The sequence below is a fragment of the Mugil cephalus genome, chromosome 20, assembly GCF_022458985.1.
Source record: "Mugil cephalus isolate CIBA_MC_2020 chromosome 20, CIBA_Mcephalus_1.1, whole genome shotgun sequence".
Classification (NCBI taxonomy): Eukaryota; Metazoa; Chordata; class Actinopteri; order Mugiliformes; family Mugilidae; genus Mugil; species Mugil cephalus.
The window spans coordinates 7,892,197-7,918,072 of NC_061789.1; the positions used below are offsets into that span (position 1 = coordinate 7,892,197).

General features: G+C 43.3%; 1 protein-coding gene across 9 annotated transcripts; it reads right to left on the minus strand.

Moving 5' to 3' along the window:
- On the minus strand, positions 1–25,812 carry sun1b (Sad1 and UNC84 domain containing 1b). Of its 9 annotated transcripts, none has more exons than XM_047572073.1 (23): positions 22,033–22,334; positions 19,750–19,847; positions 9,971–10,174; positions 9,313–9,548; positions 8,861–9,112; positions 8,608–8,742; positions 8,049–8,177; positions 7,285–7,362; positions 6,552–6,662; positions 6,303–6,422; positions 6,116–6,209; positions 5,892–5,950; positions 5,326–5,516; positions 4,976–5,251; positions 4,803–4,895; positions 4,005–4,096; positions 3,765–3,909; positions 3,362–3,676; positions 3,195–3,279; positions 2,370–2,485; positions 2,123–2,290; positions 1,939–2,031; positions 1–1,844 (listed from the first exon to the last, which is right to left on the minus strand). In XM_047572073.1, exons 2-23 carry the CDS (start codon positions 19,830–19,832, stop codon positions 1,728–1,730), a joined length of 3,192 nt encoding a protein of 1,063 aa, XP_047428029.1. In that variant the 5' UTR covers positions 19,833–19,847; positions 22,033–22,334; the 3' UTR covers positions 1–1,727. The 9 variants fall into 9 exon arrangements, with proteins under 9 accessions (XP_047428029.1, XP_047428028.1, XP_047428027.1 ...); XM_047572072.1 differs by lacking the exon at positions 22,033–22,334 and adding an exon at positions 20,221–20,775; XM_047572071.1 differs by lacking the exon at positions 22,033–22,334 and adding an exon at positions 20,109–20,775.
- Between the last annotated feature and the right edge of the window lie 64 nt (positions 25,813–25,876).

The following is a 25,876-nucleotide window of genomic DNA, read 5'->3' on the forward strand; positions in this document are numbered from 1 at the left end:
TCAGAATTTCTTCAAAATTAAAGTCTTTATTGGAATATATTCCAAAGCAGTTAAGTCATCTCATGACTGAACAAAAATAGCCATTTATCTTAAAAAAAAGTCCCAAGATGGTTCCAAAATGCACTGAAGAGCTTTCGACAAAATATACATTGCATTAACTCATATCTTGCAGCCACTAATTGGCCTGTTAATAAATAAGATCGTGAACAAAACATCTTCTTTACATAGAACATTTTTGACCCACGTTTGCAACCAAAATTGACTACACACCCCCCCTCCCCATTTTAAACAAATGACCCCCCCCGTGAGATCCCTTGACCCGTGCCTCAAACATTTTGTCTAACAAGTTGTTGCAGTGCGTCTTCTGGTATCATCAACAAGCCCCCAAAAATAAAAGAAAAAAAACACAAAGAATAACAGTAGAAATAATAGCAATACAACAATAATAAAGAGAATTATGACAGGATGATTTTTTCTTTTTATATAAAGCAACACTGACAAATCTAGATATTAGAAAAGGACCAGCTATCAACAATGAAATATACAGATTACATTCCTTCGGGGTTTAGTGGGAGCCCATGTTAGGAGGACGTTTATCTGAGCTAGGAGGAGACAAGAGAACTTTGTATTGATAGAAACAGGAGAGGAAAACGCTCTGGTCTACTAGAGTAGTTCTACTTTTCAGTGTTAAACATCGATTGGTAATCTGACATCCAAGCAAGGGACTTTCAGGGAGGACACACTCTGTATGGTTACGGTAGAGTGACATGCTAGCATTAATCCTTGAGTTCATTCATAATCAGACGTGTTTTGTGTAATGTACAGAGTGAAGAGCCTCCTAATACTTGAGTCGCGCAGAGCTCAGGTCAGTGGTTTTATAGTGTTGCCGTGCTTAAAGGAAACTTGCGTCAAGCCTCCACTTCCAGAAAACATTCAGAGCTTGTCCGTAGGCAGCATTTTAATTTAAAAAAAAAAAAAAAAGTCATTGTTATGGCTATGCAAGAGAATAAAGCCAAGCCTAGAATGTAGTGAGTCTATTCATGCTGAGTGACAACCAAACAGTTCAGTTGTTGCAGACTTGATAGAAAAAAAAAAAAAAAGGAGTGACGAGCCCGGAGAGCATCTCGGGCAAAGGTGCAGTGGTCTTGATCCTAAAAAATAGTCAAAACTGATGGAGAAAAAAAATGTACAGAGAATTAGGAAAAACAACGAGAATTTAAAAAAAAAAAAAAAAAAATCAAACGGAGATACAGTGTGTGAAGAAGTGGTAGAGATGATTCTGCAACCCCTTCATTTCAAGTGTCCACCTTCTTGTGGGAGTGGAAGGTGTCGAGAGAGGGGGTGGGGGTGGGGGGTGGGGTGAACTAGTCCGCTCGGGGGGGAGCCCGGCGCCCTCACGGGCTGCTTCAGTGCAAGAGGCTTTTAGTGAAAAGGGAACTGGGACTTTTAGCTTCTTCCGTGGTTCGAGTTCTCTTCTGCAATCCTCGACAGTCCAGGTACAGACTTCTCTGTGATTCTTCCGATAATACAAAATCGCGTGTTCATCATTCAGTCTTTGCACGTTGCTTTAACAGTCCGTAACTTCTGTGTCTTCATGTCTTTCGATAAAAAAAAAGAAAAAAAAAGAATCCCCTCCATTTCAAAGAAGTTGTCGCGAGCTATGTACAGATAGTGACAGTGATATGTTGTAGAAGAGCATGTCTGGTGGTGGTGGTGGTGGAGGGGGGTCACTGAGGCCGAGGTTCTCCGTGGACTCTGAAGCGGTACAGACAGGTGTATTCTGGGTGACCCCAGTTTGACAGTACCCGCACCTCAATGATCTGGAAGGCCTTGTCGTTCTGCTCCTGAAAAAAAAAAAAAAAAAAAAGGACGGCAAATATTCAGCAACTGCTTGCAGACACTGAAAAGATCTTTTTCAGGAAGCGCCTCTGAAGTTACCTTAACGGGGAAGGTTTGGAGAGACTCCCCGTCTTCCTGGTAGGTGTAGTGCCCCAGCAGCTTTCCTTCTTCTTGGTGCTCATCATCAAGACCCTGAACATAAAAACAAAACACGTTTCAACATTAGATTAACTGAACTGATTAATTAAGTGTCTCATTTCATGGCTTCATGCTCGTTTCGTACATAGACTGTGAAGTTGCGCGGGGCGCTGGTGATGTTTCCAGTCGGGGACAAGGCCTTGGGGATGTGCTCCACGCAGAAGGATGTGGGAAGGATCCTCAAAGACAACCGGATCACCAGGTAGCCCTGAGAGCCTTTAAACGCCCAGCAGTTACCCGGATACACGTCAGGCTGCAGGAGAGGAAAACGGGGGCAATTAGGCGAGACTTACTCCTTCTGTATTCCTTAGACGTCTCAGGGTGAGGCTCACCTGGATGACAACGCGTGGAGACTGGGAGAAGTACCAGAGTGGCAGGCCGAACAGACTCATCAGGGCCGTCTTGGTCTCGTACGTCTCAGAGCAGCGGGTGCTGAGAATGCTGCCACCTGAACGTGCACACAATTCATTTTCAAGGCCTCAAATGATGTAAAATAGTCATTAAAATGACTCACAAGACTAATATACGTCACACAATATATTTATTTTATTTGAACGCTGTGTGTTTTTACTGCCTCATTCATTTCATTTCACTTTTGCAATCATGCAACGTCGTTAATCCAGTGCATCAATGCAAACTGTGAATGAAGGTAGAAATAAAGGTATGCTTTCCTCACCTTCTCATGACTTACAGCATGAGTCATCAATGTTCAGACAAGTCAAACATTAAGTTTAATTTATAAATGCAATTCAAAGATATATCATTCAGCCCTACTGTGTAACCTTTAAAATTTATGAATGAAAGATGTGGAGCGGCAGTAAAGCTACATCAAACATCAACACCGAACCAAAGGGCACCGATTTATTATATGTGTGTTTATAACCAAACTACCAGGAGCGCTCAGTCAGAGCCAGACAGACAAACTATTCAGGTCAACAGCCTACTCAGTAACACACTTGATAATGAAGCCAGAGCTTTTGCCATTAATACCCTGTTGTCCTCCGGGTTTCTAATACGTGCAACCTCGTTGCATAAGAGGCATATATTAGAGCACACTACTGAGCAATGGAACAGCTATCTCGCTAATCCCCTCTCACCACTGTGAGGTTGACTACTGACTTGTATAAAGGCTCGACACGGAAAGGCTCTCTTCTTACCTCCAGACTCCAGGGCGTAGTCCACCAGGCCCGTCCGATCCTGGGAGTAGAGCTTCAGAGCATTCTGGACAATCAGCTTCACTTGCTGCAAATCAAAAAAAAAAACAAACAGTTCAGACATACAGATATTATTTATGATTATGAGCAAGTGAGTGAACACGATTTACCTCTTCTGTCATCCCCTCAGTAGTGGACGTGTGCCGGACGGTGCCGGTTATCGTCTGAACTATGGTCTTGGCGTTGGACTCGGCCTCGCCCAGCGTCTGGGCTCGGTTCTGCTCCAGCTGCACGGATATGTTTTTCAGGATGCCCAGCTCCAGCGCGACCAGCGAAGCCTGCAGGTCGGCTGTGCTCACGTAGCGTTGGGACAGCCACTGTATCAGAGACTCGGGCACTTCTCCCTGCTCGTCTCCCGACGCACCACCTCCAAAGAACAGAGCCCGCAGCTCCTGACGCAACTGGGAGGACACTTGGGCCGATATCTAGGGAAGGGACAGGTGTAAAAAATAATATGGATTAAGTTGACATTAACTCGGAGACTAAAGAGTTGTCAGTATTTGTGTTGCTTACCGTCTCCTGCAGCGTATCCAGCTGCTCGCATTTGCCCTTGCATCCCACAACGCCCTGCAGCTCCTGTCTGATTTTACTCAGCTCCACTTCAAGTCGTTGCACCTCTCCTAGCAGAGCGTCATGGTCCTCCTGCTTCACACCCACACTGCACAGCAGGAGAGACGTCTCGTCTCACATCAAACAGAAAACGATGACATAGAATCAAGTCAACGTGTTGATTTGAGGGTTTGCTTTTCATACCTGACGGGAGCCGTGTCTGTCGACGGAGTGACGACCTCTTTCGCCCTTTCCTCCTTCTCATGGTCAAACCGCTGCTGCTTCTGCTGCACCTCCTACCACACACAAGTACAAGTGTTTAATGAAAAGAAAGTATTAAACGGGAAGTTTTTATTTTCGAGTCAGAAAGTCGCTATTGACAAAAACAGTGAATGTGCCAAGTTAAACATTCAAAACCACGTTTTGTTAATTAATAATAAATGTGAAGTCTTTCATTATGTTTTACTTTGAAATTGATTGCTTTCTTGATTTATGCGAGTTGGAAAATACAGGGAGGCCCTGAGCAAACCCGTTATGAACATGCTTTTGAATGACTGGGTTTTGTCATCACATGTTTCTAAGTACTAATGAAAAGTAAAAAAAACTTCGAATGCATTTGTTGTGCACACAAAAGAGCTGCTGCTTTTTCTTAAAGATGATGCAAAACGTGCAAGGCTTATGCTAGAGCACATCAGGTGAGTGGGTGGTCCGTCAGCGTGCCAGGATGTGCACAAAGCTGAAAGATGTGCAGCACAGACGACATCCAAACGTGGTTTGAATGACCTGAAATGCACCCTGGATATGTTATGATGCTGATAAAAAAATTGTCCATAGGCAATAAAAGCTAATAAAAGGTGTGAACAGGGCCAAGGTGCCGCTTAGACAGACAGCACAGGCACATTTATTGTAATGTAAGTCAACATGTGCTTAGCTGGTAGGGGAGCATGTTTAGGCTTGTAAGATGTTTTCTAGGTGGAAAATCCGAGAATCAGCTGTACACACCTCAGTCTTGGCAGCCAGAGTGTTCAGCTGCAGCTCTAACTGAGCCAGTCGTGTTGCCTGACTCTCTTGGTGCTTATTCTGCTGCTCCTCATTCTGCAAAAAAAAAAAAAAGATCAATCATCCTTGCACCTCAAGAACATCCGAAACAATCCACGTTATCTAAATGTTTATACCTGCGCTCTGTGTGTGTTCTCTTTCTCCAGCTCTTCTCGGAGGACACCGAGCCTCTGCTCCAGCAGAGAGGACACCCACAGCCCCAGAGTCTCCCTGTCGGTCTGAGTGTGGAGCTGCTCCCTCAAGGTGCCGTAGAGGCCGAGGACGTCCCCGTGCCGTTCCTCCTGCTTCCGGTCGCCCTGCTGGACTCTCTCCCACAGCAGCGACAGTTGGCGCTCCACGCGTTCGAGGCGCTCCAGGTCGACGGCGGACACCGCTGCAGGAGGGAGAGTCGGCTGAGGAGGAGATAAATAAATAAATAAACAGCAACAGATACGGGTAAAAATACAATCGGACGGCGCGTTCCTACCGTTGCCTGTGAGACTGGGGTGGCAGGGGTCTGCTGCAGCGGAGTCTCTGGCGCAGGAACAGGAAGAGAAGCAGGAACTGGTACCAAGTTAGATAAGAAGGTGATGGGTGACGACGGACGCCACTCGGTCAGGTTTATGGCCGGGAGGTAAGCAAGCAGGGCAGCAGTGGACGGACCCCAGAACCATAACCCTGCGTAACAAGGACGACGGATTTTAGGGTTAAAACTTACTCAGGTGCTGGTTGGTTATTAAACTTAACATAACATTATGTCAGGAAAAAAAAAATATTTCTAAATTGACAAAATTAAGAACGCTGCAACGTTTCTGCTAATAAACAAAGAATTATTATATTAGTTTATGTATAGTAATCTTTATCTGAACAGAACTGAACCACAACACCTGACCTGAATATGGAACTGGATTTTGTCAGCGCACCCCGGGGGAAGTGTGCCGCTTATAACATCCACCGCCTCTCTACAGACTGACTTTTCTCTGTGTGTGCTTCCTAAATAGGTTACATCTGTGATCAAATAAGAGGGAGCGAAACTGGCTCTTATACACTCACAGAGGAGGAGCAAGAGGGGCAAAAGGAGCAACAGGAGCCTCCAGAGTTTGGGCAGGCACCTGAAACACAGAACGACGCATTTGTCAAACAGCCAGAAAAACGATTTTTACAGAAAAGAGCCTATTTCTGTCATTCAGCTGACCCTTCATTATCAAGAACACTACTAGATATTATGGCTGTTGGAAACAAGTCTTTGTTTTTTTCGTCATCTGCTGTGCTCTCACCGTGTCAGAAAGAAGACATTGAGGAGGGACATGAGAGACACCAGCTGGTACCATCCTTTAGCGAGAAACCACAGAAGTCCTTTGCCTGCCTTCACTGCGCAGATAGAAGACAAATGCAATGTGACTATGTTCCAAAGAAACGAGTGAACACACCTTCTTATGAAGATGAGAAGAAAGCGCCACCAACCTGGAGCTGCCAGGGACATCCAGAATATCGAGAGCAGCCTCTGCGCTACCGTCCCGACCCCTGACGCCAACGCTTTGCCTGCGCCCAGCACGCAGTAACCCGACTGGAGGAGGCAGTGACCTGGAAGACACGGCGGAGGAGGGAAAAAATTTTTGATTCAACCGGAGCTGAACACACGGCATCTTCCAAAGCGCACGTGCGACACAGGCAACATTTAGACTGGTGACGTTAATAGAAGTGCTGGTTAACCTCCAAAAACTACGAAGTTCCACAGTGCGGCCGCCAGGCGCCGACGCCTGGAGGACTGTGTGAGGAGGACGGCGTGCGTCTCCGAGTACTGCTTCCCTTTACAGTCGTCACCTGCGCATGCCGAAATGATGGACAGCAGGCAAGCAGAACGCACAAAAACAAAAAAAAAAAATGTGTGTTACAATTAAAACAATAAAAAAACTGAATTTCAAATGATAAAAGTGGAACAAAAAAAAAAAAACAATCAATGCATATGATGAAAAAACAAACAACAAAGCTGCAAAATGCACAATTCTGCAACGTGTATGATGATGCTCCATGTGCACCTTAAAGAAAAGCTTCAGTCTGTGTCTATTACAACTTCACGTGTTTAATGTCAGTGTTTTATCACACGGGGTTAAGATGAGTCCTCATCTTACGCCACACGTGAAAATGAAACGAGAAGCTTTTTAAGTTGTGTTTTGTCAGGGCGTTGATCACTTATGTAGCGTGGCAGTTTTTAAGTGTTAAATTAGACTCAAGTGAAAAAAAAATAGCATCTGTGGGTCACTACGGTCAACGTCCTGCTGACACTATGAGCAGTTCACACAACCTCTGCTCGCTGATGTCGACACAGGTCACGCATATCATTAACTCTGCCAATCACGGCTGCACACAAGAAAACAAGCATAGACAGATAAAGAGAGAGTGTGTGTGTGTGTGTGTGTGTGTGTGTGTGTGTGTGTCTGCTTACACAGGGAACCATTGAGATGAGACGTGTCTTCAGTCACCAGATCCTTCACATTCATGCTCCCACAGAAACTCGAGTGAGCTGAAACATTTATTTGTAGAAAAAAAAACACGTTAGTGTGAGAAACAGGATGAAAAGAGCTGTGGCTTATGAAGATGTGAAAAATGCACATATCGCTGACGTGACAGCTGGAGAGATCTGCGACATCGTGAAGGAAATAAGAAGAGAAGCACACGAACATGAATGCACAGTGATAAATGCGGAGAAACTCCACCTTCAGAGTTGGTAAAACTCTTCTGCGACTGTGGGAAAGAACCAGCTCAAGTCAGCAGGAAATAAAAGCTACTGCTGTCAAATGGTAGGTGAACGCTGAGCGGATCTTTTTGAGTTTCGAGAGAAACGCTGAATAATTAAGAGGTGGGAGTCGACGAGTCGGTTAGTTCTGCTTGATTTGTCACTTAAGTCCACGTTTAAGTCTTCAACCTCAAGTGAACTGAAGAACTTAGAAAAAAAAACTTAGAAAAATCTAATCTCTCAAGCTTTTTTTTTCTTTTATATGATGTGAAAAAATAATGTATGTGAAGGTGTTAAAGCAAAGGCTTGGTGGATGACGAAGATATTCTTCAAAGTCAATCCCATGTCAAATGAAATTCTACATATGAGGCTTATTTTTCTTTAGACAAAAGGAGGAAAAGAGAAATTATAAAAGGAAGAGCAGTCAGAAGGGGTGACCCTTCACATACGGCCTTTGTAGTAACAGCAGGTACCTTGTCCTTCATATGCATTAGCCCTGAAGCCCATCATCCTTTGGAGAGTGGTCTGCTTAAACAACCACAGCTGGGACAAACTGGAGGACGCCGCCCGTTTAACTGAGTCCGAAAACGATGAAAAGACACCTGGTGACACACCCGTCCATATTTTCACCAGTTAGTTCAAACTCACATGTGTGTCGTGAGCACAGACGATTAAAAAAAAAAAAAAGCTGCAAGTGAACGTTCGTGAAAGGATGAGGAGGAAGTGAAGACAATGATAGGAAAAAAATCCCCGAATGAACCCCAAGAGAAAAACACGGAAAGCCGTGGCAAAGCCTTCCTGAGAGAAAGATAGTGAGGCTTCGTGTGAAACACCCATGGAGTGAAAGAGCGATGGCAAGTTCGTTCGACAGAAAGCAAGTGGGAAAAGAGGTTTCAAATTAGCTGCTCGGCCCTCTAAGGGCTCTTCAAGCCGCACGTCAAGATCACTGAGCAGAGTGACTCTGGAAAGCTGAAGAAAAACAGTGAATGATGGGTAAAGAGTGAAGACCAAAGAATATCTCCTGTTTTGTACCTTTTCCTGGAGGGCTCTTGGCCCTTGAACCCAGCCACACCACACTGTTCAAGATCAGGGTAAAAAAGGACACTACGGGGGCCACGGCGCGTTTGCTGTAGCGTATACACGTGTTGGACACTGACACCAGGACACCTGGAAAGACACACCGCTACCGATTACTTTCATATCATTACAGCTTAGTGAAAGACATGGGACACTAGCCTTCCATGAGGTCTGCACTTCATGAGGTGACACAATCACGCGTTCTCACCTTTCTTGTCCCTCCGACTCCTTTCTTTGGTGTATATCGTGGTGAAAGGTGAAGATGAGGACGTGAGGCCGTCAGTGGAGGTTTCTGCTGCTTGAGACGACAATGACGAGCGTGTGACACGGTAGTCCGACGTCTTCTGAGAGTGCGAGGAGCAGTCTTTGCAGATGTAACCGTTAGCGAGTGGCGTGTTTGCTATTGACGCGCTGGTGCTGGCGTCGCCGTTGATTCTCGCTCTCTGGCTGGAGCCGTGTCCTGAGGGAGGACAGCATGAACACAAGTTAAGACGCCTGGTGACTTTGGTTTAATTCAGCCTGCAACCGTGCATTTTATTCCATGCTGATGCCATTTTCCTTCTGCATCTTCCTGTGCAGATCAACTATTTAGCTTTGTCTCATAGCATACGCTACATTTTTGCAAAACTGTGAACAGGCACAGTGGATTTTTCAACTGACCCCAGTGTCCATCCACAGACGTAGTGACGGTGGTGGTTGTGGTGACGGTGCGTTGCCTCAGGTCGGACTGGTCGTGGATGGAGGCGCGTTGAGAGGCGTCCGACGCCGTGCTGCTTTCCTGAAAGTTGCTAATGGGGGTGCTAGCGGCTAAGAAGGACAGGGCTTTCTTCGGTGTGGCGACTTGGCTCAGGGATAAAGACAGGGAGCCCGTGAGCTGCTTTCTGCTCCGTAGTGTCCTGTGTCAGATAGAATCAAGCACAGAGCTCAAAATAAAATAAAAAGTATGCATGCAAGACTTGTCGCAATACTTCAGTTCCAGCATTGAACACAATTGTGACGTAATCTCTTCTTGCAGTTTGTATCATGATGAAAATAAGAAATATTGAGTAGTTTATGTCATGTGGGATTCAATGAACTGTGCACATAAAAACCTCTCTTCTTGTGTCTTTTATATTTAGTCATGAAGTGCACTATTATTTGTTTTACTGTTCTTGGCTTCTGATCAAGCCACGTACTTGACCTTACAAGTCCCAGTGAGCTCACCTCCCATCAGTGCCGTCTGCATCTTGCAACGGTGTGTGTATCAGAGAGGACGTACAGACAACACTGAGGGAGATTTACGATAAACGCTTCCCCTCTCAGAGTCAAAGAGTCTCACCGCGTCTCTCTGCTGGTGCTGGTGTAGCTGCTGTGGTTCTGGGAGAATTCGGCCTGGCTCTCGTTACCATAGTGACCGGCAACGGCGCCGGCGCTGGCGCCGGTCTTCAGTCGCAGGCTCCGTCGTGACATCCTGGGAGACTCATACACCGGCGCGATCTGGTGCTCCTTCTCAAAGTCTAACGCTGCTGTGGAGTAGCTCGAGCTGAGAGAGAGAAAGGAGGGAGGGAAGAAGAGAGAGGGCAGGAAAATAAAGTTGGGGATGGAAAGGGAGAGAAAAAAAAGTTTAATAACAGGAGGGATTGCATGGCAGTCAATTACATGCTGTGGCTTTTCTTATATCGGCTGAACGGACATCCAACTGGAGACTGTAAACCAGGCTTGAGTGACTCTAAACCGCGAATCAATACAGACCAGAACACGGATATCTTTGCCTGATGCACGTGCTTCCTGTTTGATATATATATATATATATATATATTTTTTTTCCTAAATTGAAAACAAACAGCTGCTGCTCCCAACAGGAAATGACTCACTCACAAGGGAGAGAGAAAAACGAAAGACAAAAGGCACAGCGTGTCCCTGAAAGTAAAATTAAAGCAAACAACAAGTATTAAAGTGAGCTGGAAAAACAAAAAAAAAAATAAAAAATTCTACTCTACTCACAGCGATTCAGAACCAACTGTGAGTGGAAACACACCATCGGTGTTCGTTCACATGCTTTACTGTGACTTACAGGGCCACACCCACCGGGCAGAGTGAGCGCTCAGAGCCAAGGCTGACATTCATACATGACTAACAGGGCAGCAATTGCAAAATTCAAAATTAAACGGAGCACAGTTGACGTCTCTCAGCTGGTACAAACAGATAAAAAAATATATATTTTGATTTATTTTTACAATACTGCCATTGTCAACAGTCCCTAAAGGTCTGTTTGCGAGGTCGAGTGCCTGTCACTGGTGCACAAAGAGTAAAACTTCCTGTTACACGCCTTAATATGAGTAACACTCGCTGTTCAAACAGGAGCTGCCGTCACAGGGCACGGCCGCACCGGCCCAGCCGGCCATCGGACCTCGTAAAAATGATTTCAGGAGAGCGTGCAGTAAACTGTCTGAGAATCATCAACAGCGCGAGCGTGCACGTGTGCATGTTACTCTTTCGCCCTAAACCCCGAGGATTACACGCTCCCGATGAGAGCCAATTATGTGCTTTGGTCCACGCTCTGCCTCCTGCCTGCTATTCCGAATGGCTCTTCTCTTAACACATGACCCGGGCTGTTCTATTCCCCCTGTATCCTGTTGGGTCTGAAATTGAGTCAAGCTTCTGCTTCCAGGCATTTGCCAGTGACTGAACAGTTTCTGAGGATGACAGCCCTTGTTTACGCGAACGTTTATTTCAGAGATTTGCTTTCGAACTATTAGCAGAACTATATTGCTCTTGTTGCAATACAGGTAAAGTGAGACTAAATGAGAGGCTACACTGATTTAAAATCTCACAGCAGAACGGTAACTCTTCTCTTTCAGTAAACACGAACGCACTCTTGCTCAAATACCTACAAGCAAAGCTGTGAAAAGAGACTCTCACGCAGAAGGAATGCAAACACACAGCGCTACCAGATGACCACCAAACTAATTCAGTTCTGACATTTGTGCGCTGCTACATGCAGAAGCAATATCAAATTATAGGGCAAAATGTGATCCATGTGTCACTTGACTCAAATATCTGTTACTACTACTATACTGCTACTATGTGCTAGATGTGTGCTGTTCGGTATCAGAAACTGGGACCAATAAAAAGGAAAGAAAAATTAACTGAGCATGTAGCCACGCCTGATCTTGTGTTTTTTCCTTTTTTTTTTTGCTGTAAACCAGAACCAAGAGTTAAAGAATGTGACTAAACGTGTCTGCTCACTGCAGGGTTTTTACAGAAACGAAAAGAGAAACTTTGTCATGTAGTCAAAGTTGATTTGTGATTAAATATTTCAAGTTGCTTGCTATACACCAGAGTCATTTAAAAAATATAAAGTCTGTTAGCTGCTTATGAATATACTTTTTGTGATATGAACCATAATACTTTTAGTTTCTCTACTCTAATTATGGCTATTTTGCACAATGAAGAAGTCTTGCTTGTTACAATGTAAAATGAAAGAAGATCTTTGGTGATAAGTTTTTTTTTTGTGAAAGCAATTCTTACCTTTCTGGCATTTTTACATTTTTCTTTTATAATCTTAAAAAGCTCATAATAGGTGAAGAAAGAAAGTCACCAGGTGTTGAAACTCATCATTATTTAATTCTCATATTTCTCATTTTGTTCATTCCTCCACCTCTACCTGCACGTAGTCAGAGGAGCAGAGGAACGTCAAACGTCAGGTCAAGTAGTTACGCAACAGGCCACAAAGGTAAGAATTGCTTTAATGCACCGCAGAGCAATTAAACTGTCAAGCACACAGGCCAACACTGAATTGTGTATTGTACCCAGGACAGTTGCATGTAGCAGAAGCAGAAGAATGAGAAAACAAACGTGGGCCTGGCATCAACAGGACGTCTGCTTCCCTGCTCCTTTAATTACACTTTTAAATTCATATATCGGGAAACAGCTCTGGGGCGATGCAGAGGCAAACGTTGACAGTTATAATCACTGGAGTGTTACGAATTAGCCAGAAAGCTGTGCGGTGACAGCACCGCAGAATAATAGTTTACCGACGTAATTAACTACAGATACAGAGTTACCAAAAAAAATGAACGACGCTAATTCCTGGGATATTTCAAATGCCAAAAAAAAAAAACGTAAATCTGTGGGTAAAGAATGCGCAGCTTTGGCTTGTCACACTAGGATGTGATGATTCAGGGTTTATCGCTAATGTCATCAAGTGCTGTTTCAGGGCAGGGCGAGGGGTGTGTGAAAGAAAGAAAACATACCTGTGTGTCTGTGTAGCCTGGAGCCAAGTACAAACATTCTGCTCTACCCGGTAACTCGTGCACATATAGCAGCTTTTACTTGAACAACCACCAATCCTCTGTTTGAAGCTTGTATTTCGCTACGCTCATCCACGAAATCGAAATAATGATTAAAAACCAGAGTGGAGCACTCGGCCTGACACATCAGAAGCTATAAAAAACAAAAAACATTTAATTAGTTTGCAAACTGTTTTCACTCGTATTCAAACGGATCCGTGCGCTGCCCTCTGCCAGGCAGCTCCCACGACCCACAGCAGCGATATAAATAAGCGAAGAAGACACAGACACACAGGAGAGAGAAGGAAGACTATTCCACGCCGACATTGTGCTTCCTGGAATCTCTCCTTACATAACGCTAAAGCTTTGATTGTCGTCCCACATTCAGTGGGCACAGGCAAACCTTAAAACACAGCGTTAGACGCGAGCTGATGTGAGCTGAGCAGACGCTAGAACGCAGAGTAACAAGCAACAAGGAGGCAGTGATATATGAGGAATATAATATATAACTGACAATAAAAGACCATTACATTACTTCTCATTACTTCAAGGCATATTTGCACTATTTGCACGGGGCTGGATCCTCCAGACAAGGATGTGGACGGAGTGACAGGATCTCAGTCAGTCCCTCAGGTGTAAATGCAACATGATGAGCGCGTTCACATGACTGAAAATATCTACCCATGGGGTGAAAGAAACCTGTCAGCGTCATCAAGATAACCTGCTCCAGAGGAAGCAACACACTCTTCCAGTGTCTTGCAGCGGCTGCCAAAATAAACGAGGCAAAACCAGCCTGACATCATCTGTCGACCTCCTCTCCAAAAGAAACAGGACTTTTTTTTTTTAACGTTTTGCTCCTGAGGACATCTACCACCCACGTGCTGGTTTAGACTACAGGATGCAAACAAAAAAACTTCAAGTAAACATCCTGTTTAGGAGCAAGGATAATGATATTGTTCTTTACCACCTACTAGGGGGACATCAGATGACAGTGATAGTTCATTGGACAAATTGAGTCAAAAAACACTTGTACAGAAAAAGTGTTGGTGGAGGTGCAGAAGTCACCATCGGCCCATAACATGACTTTTTCCTTTTAAAATCGATATAAAGATATTCAAAAATTGGAAAGGATATCGGAAGAAAAACTATTTTGCCATATCTGTATTTTTTTCCCCACCCCTACCATCGACACAGGAAATATTTACATTTGAAGAGTAATGTTTAGATCCTAAATCGCATCCGTCGGGTCTGCTGGAGAAAGTCAGCCTTGAAGGCAGCTGTGTGCAGAAGAGAAACAGCCGCAAAGTCATAAATCACCCGAGGCTCGATTTTATTTGGGGAACCGCGATGTTTAGATTCAGCTATCACGTCTGTTGCAAACAATACTGAAGGGCAAACAGTTTAGGAAAGGAATTAACGCATCAAGAATAACACTTTACATTATGTGTTGCTCTGATTGGTTGCTATCCAAATATCAAGTTGGGTGTGGAATTATTTTTTTGCCCTGTATCATTTTAAAAAAACAACGTGATTAAACCTAAATGGGGGTTTAACCTCAGCCTAAGAGAAAATAGGTGTAATATTATTTACTTACTTAAAACCTTGTTCGGAAAAACACAGCACAAATAAAATATAAACGTCATAATTTCTTCCAAGTGTAGAAAAGGAAGAATGTAAACTGATCTGAGAATAGGACCAATCTCAAAACAAGAGTAGCAGCTCTACTGCGCTGAGCACAATTAGCAACACACTTTCCCCCGAAAAGATGGTTCCCATTTGTGGTGTTTCTCTCCCTCTCAGAAACACACTCCTCTATCTGTGCCAGAAATTATAGAAACCATGTGGGTTGTAAACTCCAGCTTCCAAACCGCGAGCCCGGTTACAAAAGCTTTGTGGAGAGTTTGCCAGAGGATCCTGAACCTTCACATGCAAAAGAAAACGAGTCCTAGGCGGGAAATTTGCTCCCAAATGACCCTGTGCTTTAAGTAACTCAACAAACTAATGTGTGTTCATACTGCATGTCTCAAGTAAGTGAGGTTATCGTCCCACTAATGATGCGACACTGTTATGTCAGACATCAGATAGTTAATGTTTTCTACCGGGGAGTCGGTAGCTACAATCTCATGAAGCGGACTTTGCTTGGTCGGTTTTATTTTTAGTTACACGGAGGGTGTAATATGGAAACGCTACAGGCCCAGGCAAATTTTTAGAGAGATTGCATCTAAATCTGTTCAGGTTAGGTCTGCATGAACTACAAATCATTACAGAGAATTGGGCCGCAGTAACTGAACAAGACTGATTTAAGTCTGCTCCCTTTAACACTGAGATAAAGTTATGTTTAATGAAATTATATAAATCTCAGTTTTTCCTACTAGCGCGTATGAAAATCTGCAGGGAGGAAAAACGAGAAAAAAAAAAAACACACATAGGACGCTCTGACTTCCTGTTTCCCTGAACTGTGACAGAAAGCGTTTTACCCCTTAGCGCTGAGGCCTATATTTACCAGGGGTCTGGAATTGGGAGGCTGGAACCAAGCGGAGAGCCTTCGAATTTCCATCCCAGTATCTCTGGGTGGGTAGGACCTGACGCTGCGATCAGGATCGTTCCAGCCCACCCTCATTTCCCCTCCCACGGACGGCACCACTCGCTCCGCGGTGTCCTTCGCGCTCGGGGATGCGGCGCTATAGTGCGCCGAGTTATTTTGCTTTGGTTGCCGTGGAGACCACTCCAAACAGCCCCTGGCCTGGAGGCAGACTGATCAGTAGCAGAGGCCGGACATGTAGCGCTTCCAAAGACAGATGCTGTAACACAAACGGACACGAGCCAGCTTTACGCTCCCCCAGAAAAGCTCCTGGCGTGTAAAGTAACTCAAAATAACGACGACGTTTAAACGCACCACCGATAGCTTGAATTCTCTTTTCGTCACTTTAATAAGAGGTTTAAAGTGACGGTTACAGAAAGGTCCGCGTGGCTGTGAGTTAATGCTCAGAGAGAAATAACTTTGCCGTGTCTGGAGACCACAGCTGTTGTCGTTTGGTTGACCGGCAGTGCGTGCACCGAAACAAACTCACAACCTGTGTCAAAACAACTGCAGCAGCATCTTGAACAACAGCTGTCCAGCTGGCACATGCAGCTCGCTTCAGTTGCATCCATGAAACCTTGTGAAGCGTTACTCGAGGTCAATGCGGTCTCACCGATTTCATGTGGTTTCTCAGACTTAGTCAAATAAAACAATTACACCAAGTAAAGGCTTGAAAAAAAAACTACTTCTCCGACACTTCTTCAGAATGTAGATAGGAGGATGAGTCTTCGCAATAATTTTATCATTTACACTAGTTTTCTGTAGCTGCTGTTCATAGATGGCGATATACATTATCAGCAATCAACACTGTCGCTGCTGTCGCACTTCAAATATCACTAGCGTTGGGGAAAAAAACAACAACGAGAGGCCCCAGCCTCACTGACCCACTTCCACCGTCATAAAATATGAAGGACTCCAAGTGTGTGTGTTTGTGTGTCAACGCTCAGCACACACACACCTGCTCCCAACGCGTGCACTGGAGTAGTCCTCCTGTTTTTTTTTTTTGAAGTGGAGCAATATACAATAGAGATACAAATCACAGAAATGTTTCAATCCAATGCATCGCAACCAGTTTTCTGCAGTGAAGGTGAATCGAAGAGCTTGAAGGGGCGGGTACTGCGAAACTATCTGCAGAAGAAACTTATGTGACATATGATTCAGATTGTTCCAGCATTTGAGGACAAAAAGAGGAAAATTAAATTAAATCAATTAAAAATGTAACTTTTTTCCAAAATCTTGGATCTGATTGAGAATTAGTTACAGAAAAATATCATTTGTAAAAAAATTAAAAAATAAATAAATAAAAACTATAATGACCAAATTCTTGATGCAATCCACATCTAACTTTATTGTAAAGACTTCAAATTAAAGTTGGCATGAAAAAGGCTTATGATTTCAGGAGGCTTAAGTGTGTGGTTTGTAGTAAAAGCTGTTCAGGAATGACACGAAACACCAAATAAAATAACAACGGCAAACTTACGCATGTTGCTTTTTATCCACTAAAAACAGACAGGAAAGAAAGTGAAAGGAGTGGTGAGGAAGTAGGCCGGCACAGAAAATCCCCAATTCTCTAATGAAAGTCTTGTGAGGTTATAAGTCTGTTTAGAAACGTGTCTGAATATCGGTTACATTAACACAGTGGCCCGTGTTGTAGCGCTCTCCCCCTGCGCCGTTTGTCGCTGCTCTTTTGAGCTTTGACAACAGATGGTCCAACGGTTTTGGTCACCTGACCCCGTCCGTCTCTGCATTGCTCCCTTGTATTCACTGTAAACCCATTCACACACCTTCTAATGCCTGACAGCAACTAGCAAAACAACATTTATTGCCAACATGTCTATATATTTAATAAAAGCCAAGACAATAAGATGTAACTGCATTGTGTTGGCTAACTTACAGTTCAACAAGTTACACCAATAGAGCTGAGAATGATCAGCCTCTCAGCCGTGGTGGACAAAGGCAAATGAAAAGCATGGACCTCTCAACTGGTTCGTCAAGAGGCATAAACTATTAGCGTAATCCTGGGATCAGAGCCACAGTTGTGACTGAGAGCTTCATTAATAGCTTCTCAGCTGACTGTGTTCAAAGAAACACGATTAGCTTGTTCCAGTCTTTCGTCTACCTGGCAAATTCCAGAGTCAAACAAGCTTTTGTACATTCATCTCACTTTGCCCGAGTCCACACAGGGTGACTCCTACGACTGGTTACTGAGGCGGGATTTCACGGTGCTCAGATTCATCCCGTGGGCCACGAAGCTGACCTGACATCGTGAGAACATTAGGAACATTAAAGCAAGCCATTCCAACACAATAAGCTTTTGTCATATCTAGGGAATATCTCCCCGTGGGCTGCTAGACGTTGGGTCTGTGGCTCCAGTGGCGCTTCAACACAGCCCTGGAAATGGGAAAACAGCAAAGTGGCTCGGAGTAATCAATAAAAAAATGTTTTAGCCACTGAGCAATAAATATTATGAGCCAATAGGAACTATATTAAATCCTGCATTAGATGCTATGCTTTAGTTGATAGGTGGGATATGTTTTTCTCTGATCCACAGACACAAGACAGATGATCAGCTGTAGAAGCAGGAGACATGTGAGTATCGCCCAGAGCTTGTGTGCTTCCTCGGAGAAACATACCAGGAATTGAGCTTTTAAACTGAAACTGCAGCTAGTTTTAAAAAGTCTTGTCCATATGAAAAAACCATTCACTCGTCATCAGCGGCTCTGTTTATGGCAGTGGACATTCCAGGGTTTATTTTCAAGTGAAACTATCTCAGCACCAACGTATCACTAGCTAATGGGCGGAACCAGTTCCTCTTGCAACAGCCGCCCTCTGTTTGCCACTGTCCTCTCCCGCTATCAGTTTGGTGATATGGACCCAAGTCATGGACGAAAGGGTTTGGTGAACTCTGTCTCAATCAGGTCACCTCAAAGCTGACACTAGCTGAACTCACTGGATTTGGTCTGCTCTCACAACAAGATCGGTATCATAGAAAGCATTGTTCGCATTAGTACTGCGTGTCTATCTATTATGAAATCAAAGATTCCGACTAAGTGCTAAAGGGAGGGGTGCTATAAACCGGCATAGAGTAAACGTTAACAACCTTCTCCGAGCAATGGTTCGCTGCACCTTTAAGTTAGAATTCTGTCCTACTAATGCCTCCATGCCATTTCCTTCTAAGAGCAGCCGAGACACAAGATACAGAACACAACTAATGCAATTAGTGCATAACATGAAATGTAATTACTTAGAGAAACTGGGTGGGAAAGTGTGCAGTATTCAGACGGTACTTTTCCCACTTAGCTTCTGCATTTATGTAAGAAACAGCTGTATACCCGGGTCTTGGTTCAAACTTGATTTTTTACGAGACACTTTCACAGTCTCACTTGAAATACAGGAGGCGTCTGCAGCTAAAAGTCATTCCGTCTTCTTTTCTCTAGCCAGAATGCGAGCAAAGTGCAGGGCAAGGTGATATTTCATTTTCTGACCCACACGCCCAGATGCCTTTCTCTTTTCGCTAAGAGCAACAGTGACAGCACTCAAAACAACAACATTCCTGCACATGCATGAACCTCCTGTCAGCCACGCCTACGTTAAGCTGCGAGGATGAGTAAGACAAGAACCGGCGCATGGATCAGGAGAGGCTGGTGTTACAGGAATGATACGCGTTTCCAACTAAAATCAAACAACGAATGAGACTCCGCTGAATTTTCACGGAAAGAAAGTCGGATGACACACCTTGATTCGGTACTATAGTACAAGTGTGTAAACCAGTTCAGAGTACATCTGTCTTTAATCTGTGCAAGGCTTCCTGATTCCCGACTAAGCATACAAAGACAGCCCAACCAAATTCTGCGGCTGACTCATCAAAACCACAACCACAGGGTATTTTTAAAGTAAGAGATTGAAAAATCAGCTATGTGTTTGATTGTAAAAAAACAACAGCTTGCATAATAAGCACACTAAAAACGATCTAACAGTGGCATTGAGCATTAATATCACTTAATAACATACTCGGTCCAAGGTTAACTGAGCCAAAAGGAACATGGAGCAGCTGGTTGACATTACCCTCGCAAAGTCTTCAAACTGATTACAACGCGACAGCAGGATCTCAAGGACAAATGCACACATTTTACATGGATTGTCTGTGTTGCCCGGGGCCACAGATAACACGCAGGGTAAAACCGAAATAGCGTGGAGCTGAAAGTTTGATGCTGCAGTCTGCGTACGGCAGCACGGAGGTCTCACCTGAGAGAGTAAGTATAGCCGGTGTTCTCTGGAGCACACTGTGGCGGTGAGTATGTGTGCAGCTGGGAAAAATCCATGTTCATTCTCCTTTGTTTAGACTGCAAGAATCAGGATGAAAAGCACAGGACCGTTTCAGCCAAAGCCGACATGCTGAAGGAATAACACACACACACATTCACTCTTAAAAACGCATGCACTGCCGTGTTCAGCCCGTCTGATGCACAGATATTATTTCTGCCGATGAGCTCAAGTTCTGCCACAGTTTAACAGTATTTCCCCTAAATAATAAAGCAATTCTAGCACTAAAGACTGAGTTATTCACCAAGAAAACACAACCACTAGTAAGTTCTATACTGTACCACCAGGTCAGAAAGGCCAGAATGAGCCATAATGAGAGCTGCTGGACATTCCTTTTCCTCAGTGACACAACAATGCTACCATGGTTCTGCCCGTGCTCGACAGTTGGCCAACCTCTTCCTGCATGCTGGCTCAGGCTGGTGGATGACGGAGGACACCAGTAAAGCTCCAATGAATGACTTGTCTTTTCTCCTCTGGTCAGAATCCAGCCTCTTAGAAATTACTGGCAGGGACAGCGCTGAGAAAACGTCGATCCCCTCTCTCTCTCTCTCTCTTTGTATCCGGGCAGCTACTGCTCCTGTGCCTGCTCGAGTAAGCTAAGCATTATGAAACCTAGTAAAACAGAAAGGGGTGGGGTTGGCTTTTTAGGCAATAGGCGGGAAGCAGCTGGCCCGAGGGCTGAACTTCTGAGTGAAACCTGTATAATGTGCGAACGCTATCCAAATACCATGCTGCCATAAACCACCATTGTTGGCTGGATGTTTAGATACGCCTACTTAAAACTGCTGGAAGATGTAGCTACAGATGTGGCATTGACACTAGTGGGTTTTTGCACATCTCATATACTGTACATCTGGATATACAGTCATAGTGGTGTGATTTATTGTTAAATTAGCCTGTATTTTTAGCTTTGTATATGGGCTACTGAATGCATGCCTGCAGGTAATGTCCACTTGTATACTAGTGTGCAAATAACGCCAGTTTTTAGAATGGATTTAAGCCACGCGACGCACTAATTTGCTGGTACACTGTTACCAGCCCAGCACTACATCACCCTAAGTGGGTTGTTAAAATTCTCAGTTTACGCGGGGGTGGTAATTCAATTGCATGTTGTAGCTTGTGCTGCTGTTAAACCAAGATTAAGATTTTTTTTTTTTTTTATAAGAATAGTAATACAATAGTTGTAACCCATGCTCTAAATTACTAAGAGTCTTAATCAAATTTCTTCTCAGTTTTTCCAATCAGTGCAAAGATGGAGCAGCACACAAAAATAAAAGCAGCTTTTACCACCAAATCTCAACTCATAATCTTAATCTAGTTTCAAATCCGCACCAAGTCTCCAATCCTTAAAGAAGGATAAACGGAAACAAATACCCAAAAGCCAAGGGAGCTACTAAAATTCAGACAGAATTGATTTTTTTTTTCCAACTGTTATCTAACAGAACAAAACATATGTGGGCACTGATATTAAAAAACCCAACCTGCTAAAGCGCGTTCACAGGGCAACAACTATTTACTATAAACCATAAATAAGGGTGAAGATGGTTTGGGGATCTTAACCATTAAGAGCAATGCGTGTTAGAATATGACAGAATCTGTTTAAAAAAATTACATTTAATGCTTGAGCTCATCGATCAAGAAACAGGCTGAACCTTTCCCACAGTGCTTCATTTCACCTCACATCACACCTTTTTGCTGCCTCCTTTACGCAAACCAGCTGCGACGAACGAACCGCGACTAGTTATAACGTCAACACACTCACGTGAACGCAATTTAAATAGACGTTAAGTTAAGCAATGGCCGCATGTAGTGTCCGGCCAGATGACACATAAGCCCCATTCCTCGCTCCCCGTGAGCTAAATTTAGACGGTCGATGTATTTAGACGACGCCGTCACTCAGCGGAGCAATGACTTTACAGGCTTGTGCGACGACGCGCAGTTGCCATTTCTCATCATATGCAGTCATTTAACATTGCCCAGTCGAAACAGTAGATAATAATCACGGATAACACGTGTGGCGGTTGATAATATTGAAGATGTGCAGAAATTAGCTTAGAAAATAAGGCCTGCGCTCGCTGTCAAAACAGTTGTTGGTGAAGGAGCCCAGCAAAAAAATAATGCATTTTATGAAGGTGCAAAGACGCGCTCGCAAAACGACAGTGCAGCAAAAAAAAAGGTGTCGTTCTATTTATCATGTCAACTTGCCCGCGTGGGTAGAGTCCATGCTATGTTATTATTCTTTATGAGCGTAATCCAAAGGTACAAGGTCCACACATTACTTCCACTGAGGATGCGCAAACTTCTACCAGCATTCCGACGCACGGAATCCCAAAACGGTCATTTGTCAACGCGAATGATAAAAAAATAATAATAATAACAGATCCGATACGTTGTTCTCTGGAAGAAATACACACAAGTTTACAAGTAGCGAGTCACTGTTATGCTAGAGCACAACAAGCAGATTTCCAAAATGGCTTCCCGGGCTCAACAAAGCCAGAAGGAGAAGGATCGGCACGGAGCTGATCCTCCCACCGCCAGGCCCTCTATTGTAGGCCAGGGCGCACACTTTAAATCTGTTGGAGGAAAGCTGCGCTGCGACGGCATGCTCCCAGCACTGACAGGACTCGTTTGGCACTATTGTTTGAAGCTGAAGCGCTGGAGGGGACCACGACAAAAAACAAAACAAAACAAACAAAACAAAACAATGGACGGTTTCTGCGTAACATCTGCAACTGAAACAACTTCACACACAGATGATTAAATGCTAATTATTTATATTATTATACCAGAAAGCTCACTGAAGTCACGCTCATGATAATAGAAGGGATGGTATTTTTGAATGCCTTAATATCATATCATTCACTTCACTTTATTGTATTAAAACACTAAAGTGTTTTGTTATTTAGCCGGCTGATTAAATTGCCTCATCAGAATAATAGAAACATGTCAGTACTGGGTGTGGGTACTGGCAAGGATTTCACAATACAATATGTACAATACTTGAGCCACAATGCAGTAAATGATTGCAACATTATGACATTACTGAGGAATATTAAACGCAGCATAAAATACGTATGATACGCATATATCTACACATCAGATTACACGGATAATTCATTGGACAAATTAAGATAAAACACATTAATCCAAATGATCCGTTTTCAATTTACTGCACTTACACAGAAAAAGTGGAGATGCAGAAGTCGTTCGCGATTGGCCCAAAGCATGGCATTATTAAATCGACATTAAGACATTAAGAGAGAAAGAATACTGCGATATATTGCCATGTTTATATTTTTTCCCAGCCTTAGTCGGCACAACACAATCGATTCAAGAGCACCACAAACCACAGCCTCCAAAATGAAAACACAGTTGAATTAACAGCTCTCACAATTATTTGAAACAAATGCTGAGCACCACAGCCTTCACGAAGCAGGACTGTTCAAGTAGAATGAGCTGTCCAGTGAGCATACACGTGCAACGTCGCAGTTACTACGCACATTTTAAAGTGGGAATTGGACGATAAACAATTGAAGAATAGAGCTATTGTTATTAAAGTGGTCTCTCTTTTCATATTAAATATCACTGCTGGCAAAATGCGGTGCTGAGTTTGGTAGGAAACGATGTAGCGTTTAAATACTGAAAGTGTTCACGTGTAATCTGGAGTTTGAGTTCTTTTAGCATATACTACCTTGACTACAGGAAATCAGATTCTCTGTTTACTATTAAACCTTGTGATCTTAACTGTCAGGAAACCACATGTCAACACATTATTATATCATATAAGAATATTGTTATTATTCTTTAGGAGTCTAATCCAAAGGAACAAGCTCCACACGTTACTCCAGTGGAGGATGCACAAACTACCACTATCATAACATTGTTTTTTCTTTTCCATCAACATGTTTGTTGTGGATAAATGACAAAATGCTAAGAAAGGCATAAAAGCGCACAAAAATTTCATTCAACCATGCATTTTCCAGACAAAGTCACTCCTATTTCCACATATTCCATTTTTTTTTCCTTTAAAAGAAAAAGGAAAATAGAGTTTGGGAGGTTTGCGAGACCACACAATCCGAATGCTTTAATAAAAAGAGATGTCTTGAAATACAGCTGGCAAAACAAAGCTTGAAGTATCTGCATGTAAAGCTCATTTCTCTTCAACTGATGCTTCATTTGTGGCCAAAAAAATCCAAGCAAGTCTAATTTGTACCTGACAATTGATGGCATCAAAACAGTTCATATCACTGACATAGAATGAAATGTTACTAGAACACTGCAGACGGATGCGGCTTTATTACTGTACCAATAATCCAGTCACATGTGCCAAATCACTCATTTACAATCAAGTCCAGATTAGGAATAATCACACTGCTAAGAGCCTCATTACCTCCTAATTTAGCCTGTAACGAACAAATACGACAAAAACTAAAAAAAAATCATTGTGAGGTGAAGTGAACAGCTAGGAATAAAGTAAACAGATTTCGTTTTATATTGCCAAAAGTTGCAATATTAATCTTAGCGGGTTTGGCAATCTATATTACAACGTAATCACAGTCTAGCCCTGCGCAGTCTTTTGGCATACACACTTAGACAAAACCAGACAAGGAAAAAAACATTTGGAGACTAATTTCACTCCATAGAAAACTATCTAGAAGAGCAAGAGCGGCACACGTGGAAAAGAGAAAAAAAAATCCCCTTCATGACTGTTCAGTTCATGTTGAAACAGCGAAAGAAAGGTGGCAAATTAACTGACTTAAATGGAGCAGTCAAAACTCTAACACAATACAAACCACAAGCTTTCAATATGAAAAAACATAGTTGAATCAATAGCTCTCTCTGTTATTTTATACAAATGCTGAATACCGTAACCTCTGTGGAGATATTTAGTGCTTATCTGTTATACTCATTTTACTTGTTTAACCAATGAACTGGCAAGTGAGAGGAGTCTATTGCACAAAAACCTACAACATACTTAAATAAGAAGTCATGTGGTGGAGGGCACATAAGGTCTCAAATGAGGCGCCACCTGCTGGACAGCTGTCTGTAAACTTCTCCGCGCTCAGCCACAGATGGCTCAGTCAAAGACTGAACAGCAGCAGACTATTCTCACCACGATTAATTTTGATTAAATCCTCCTCACGTACCATTAGTCACACAGGTGTGTTTCAAACTACCACGTCAACGTCTGGAAGCCAGGGTGTGGAGGAGTCATGCACACATGCAAGACACTGGCTACTCCTGGAAATAATCCATTTTGAGCACTGAAAACACTTTCGAGTAAAAAAAAAAAAAAAAAAAAAAAATAAACAAACAACATAGCTTTCAAATACAGTTAAGAAGCACTGTTACATAAAAAAGGGGGAAGTATGTAGAGAAAAGAAGCTGCTCGCTTCACGTGGATGCTTTGGCTTTGCAAATGCGGAGTTCAAAGAATATATTCACAGCAGTCATGAGCTGAAAGATAAACTCGTACCGCCAGCAGAGCAAATTAAATAAGGGTTGTTTTTACAGATGTAAAATGTGATTAATTAGTGGACAGACTGCATCCAATCACATCATGAAAACAAACTAGCCTAGCTTGCTACTGCGCTGCAAAGCCGGACACAGCCTTTCGCCTCGTAGGATTCATTATGTGTTTTTTTTCCCCCTCCCTACTTTATTATGTTCAAGTTGAGTAAGTCCCTAAACAGCACACACAAAATCCAATGCGAAACGGAACGTGCCACAAAATGTACTGCCCCCAAGAAGAAACAGTAACATGGCACATTCAACCTTCAGTTCTTGACAGCGTGAAATACTTGCTACATAAATAGCGACGCAGGCGTTGGTCTACTCACATGTCGAAGGTGACAGCCGCTTTTCGGGATAACCTTGTGGTCAGTAAGACACTTACTACTTTGCTCTATAAAGAGGACCTCGTTCTAACGTTCGCCTTTTCCCGCACACGGTCATATTTTCCGTTTCGACACACGCGTCAGTCCTTATTTGGCTATAATGACCATGTATGGGCGACCACTTCCAAACTTTTTGGATGTAAAACAGCACC

What these genes read in the sequence shown, in the direction of transcription:
- sun1b (XM_047572071.1), bottom strand. Translation starts at nt 20,138, where the DNA reads ATGGCTCATTCTGGCCTTTCTGACCTGGTG. An exon ending in TAATGCATATGAAGGACAAG is followed by an intron (nt 7,363 to 8,048) that starts GTACCTGCTGTT and finishes TAAATGTTTCAG; the next exon opens with CTCACTCGAGTTTCTGTGGG. An exon ending in CTCTGGCTGCCAAGACTGAG is followed by an intron (nt 4,097 to 4,802) that starts GTGTGTACAGCT and finishes TGTGTGTGGTAG; the next exon opens with GAGGTGCAGCAGAAGCAGCA.